Raw genomic sequence first — 1498 nt, 5'->3', positions numbered from 1 at the left:
TTAATTATAGGCTAGGTAACAGTAATAGACATACACTAAAAATTAGCGTAATAAAACCATGCTAAATGATAAAATTATTTTTGGATCTGAGATTTCTTTTGGTAATTACATAACAACTATTGTTCCCCTCTTACTGGATGCACAGCTTCCTAGTGTCATGATACCTCAAAGTTTGTAGATCTTTCAAATGTCTGTAATGCTAAATTCCACTCTGTCAAAATCGAAGAAAACCATGGTCGTACAATATATTTAGTCCCTGGTCCACATTCAATTTTGTTAAGTAACTCTCCCCTCATTCGTCTAGCAGTAAGAAATCAAACCTTATTATTCTCAATAATAAGGTTCTCCTCACTCTCTAAACTCGCCCCCCCCCCCTTCCAAACCCCCCCCCCACTGATACCAACATACCCTGAACATACCCCATTACCGATCAGTAACTCCATACAGGCCATCCACGCCCATCACCTACCACTTCCCGCCCAGTTCCAAGGTTGTGGGCGTGAGGAACTTGTTGGCCGCATCCCTAACGATCTTGCCGACGCCCGTGGACCCGGTGTAGAAGATGTAGTCGAACCTCTGCTTCAGGAGCTCAGTGGTTTCTGCAACGCCCCCACACACGACGTGGAAGCACTCCTGGAAAACAAAGGGGGAAAGTGTATAGAGATGGAGAAGGTATGTAAGGAAACGTTTGAAGCATAAGAGCGAAAATCAGAATCAAAACAGGGGAAGGTATGTAAGAAAACGTTTGATTAACAGGAGCGAAAATCAGAATCAAAATAAGGGAAGTTATGTAGGAAGACGTTTGGTAACAAGAAAGAGGAAAATATGTGAAAAAAGAACGTTAGATGACAGGTCAAACAAAAAAACGCAATGAAACTATGAAAGAAAACGTTTGATAATGGAAAGAAAATCGAGAAAAGAAGTAGAGCGAAGTGAAAGCAAATAAAATAAAATGTTTGACAATGGAAAAGTTAGCAAAATCGAGAAAAACAAAGAAAGGAAGGAGGAGGCCTGTGCCGCAGATAAAGTCAAAACATCAAATCATAGAATAATAGATACACACACAAAAATATTACTCACCTTGTCAAGATACTGAGGCACGAGCTTAGCGATGGCAGCGGCTGTGGCGGGGGCGACTTCTGAAGGCTTGATTATGACTGCGTTTCCGGCAGCGATTGCACCTGCGAGGGAAGAAGAGGTAGATAATTGGTATGATTAGATTGTATGATTAATTAGATGTATATTTATGATTTGGTATGATTAGAATATATGATTAATTAACTGATATGAATAGAATAAGGGGGAGGAAGAGGTAGTTAATTGAAATGGTTAGAATGTGTGATTAAATAAATGTATATTTCTAAATTGATGTGAGTAGAATGTATGATTAATTAAATGTATATTTTTGAACTGACATAATTAGAATGTATGATTTCTGAGGGCTTAATTATCACTGCACCAGAGAGAAGATGAAGAGGTCATTTAGCTTAGTGATATG

General features: G+C 38.9%; 1 protein-coding gene across 1 annotated transcript in view; it reads right to left on the bottom strand.

Annotated features, from left to right (window-relative positions):
- Window positions 1-1498, bottom strand: part of LOC119592684 (aldehyde dehydrogenase, dimeric NADP-preferring-like) — a gene marked incomplete at its 5' end in the record, with an annotated part of 10381 nt that overhangs the window by 3547 nt on the left and 5336 nt on the right. Inside the window, 2 exon segments of the mRNA XM_037941600.1 lie at window positions 470-633; window positions 1081-1181. Of these exon segments, the coding sequence (XP_037797528.1) occupies window positions 470-633; window positions 1081-1181 (265 nt within the window).

The sequence above is a fragment of the Penaeus monodon genome, chromosome 30 (genome assembly GCF_015228065.2).
Source record: "Penaeus monodon isolate SGIC_2016 chromosome 30, NSTDA_Pmon_1, whole genome shotgun sequence".
NCBI classification, from domain to species: domain Eukaryota; kingdom Metazoa; phylum Arthropoda; class Malacostraca; order Decapoda; family Penaeidae; genus Penaeus; species Penaeus monodon.
Note: the sequence above shows the minus strand (reverse complement) of the source record. Positions and strands in the feature narration are given on the sequence as shown.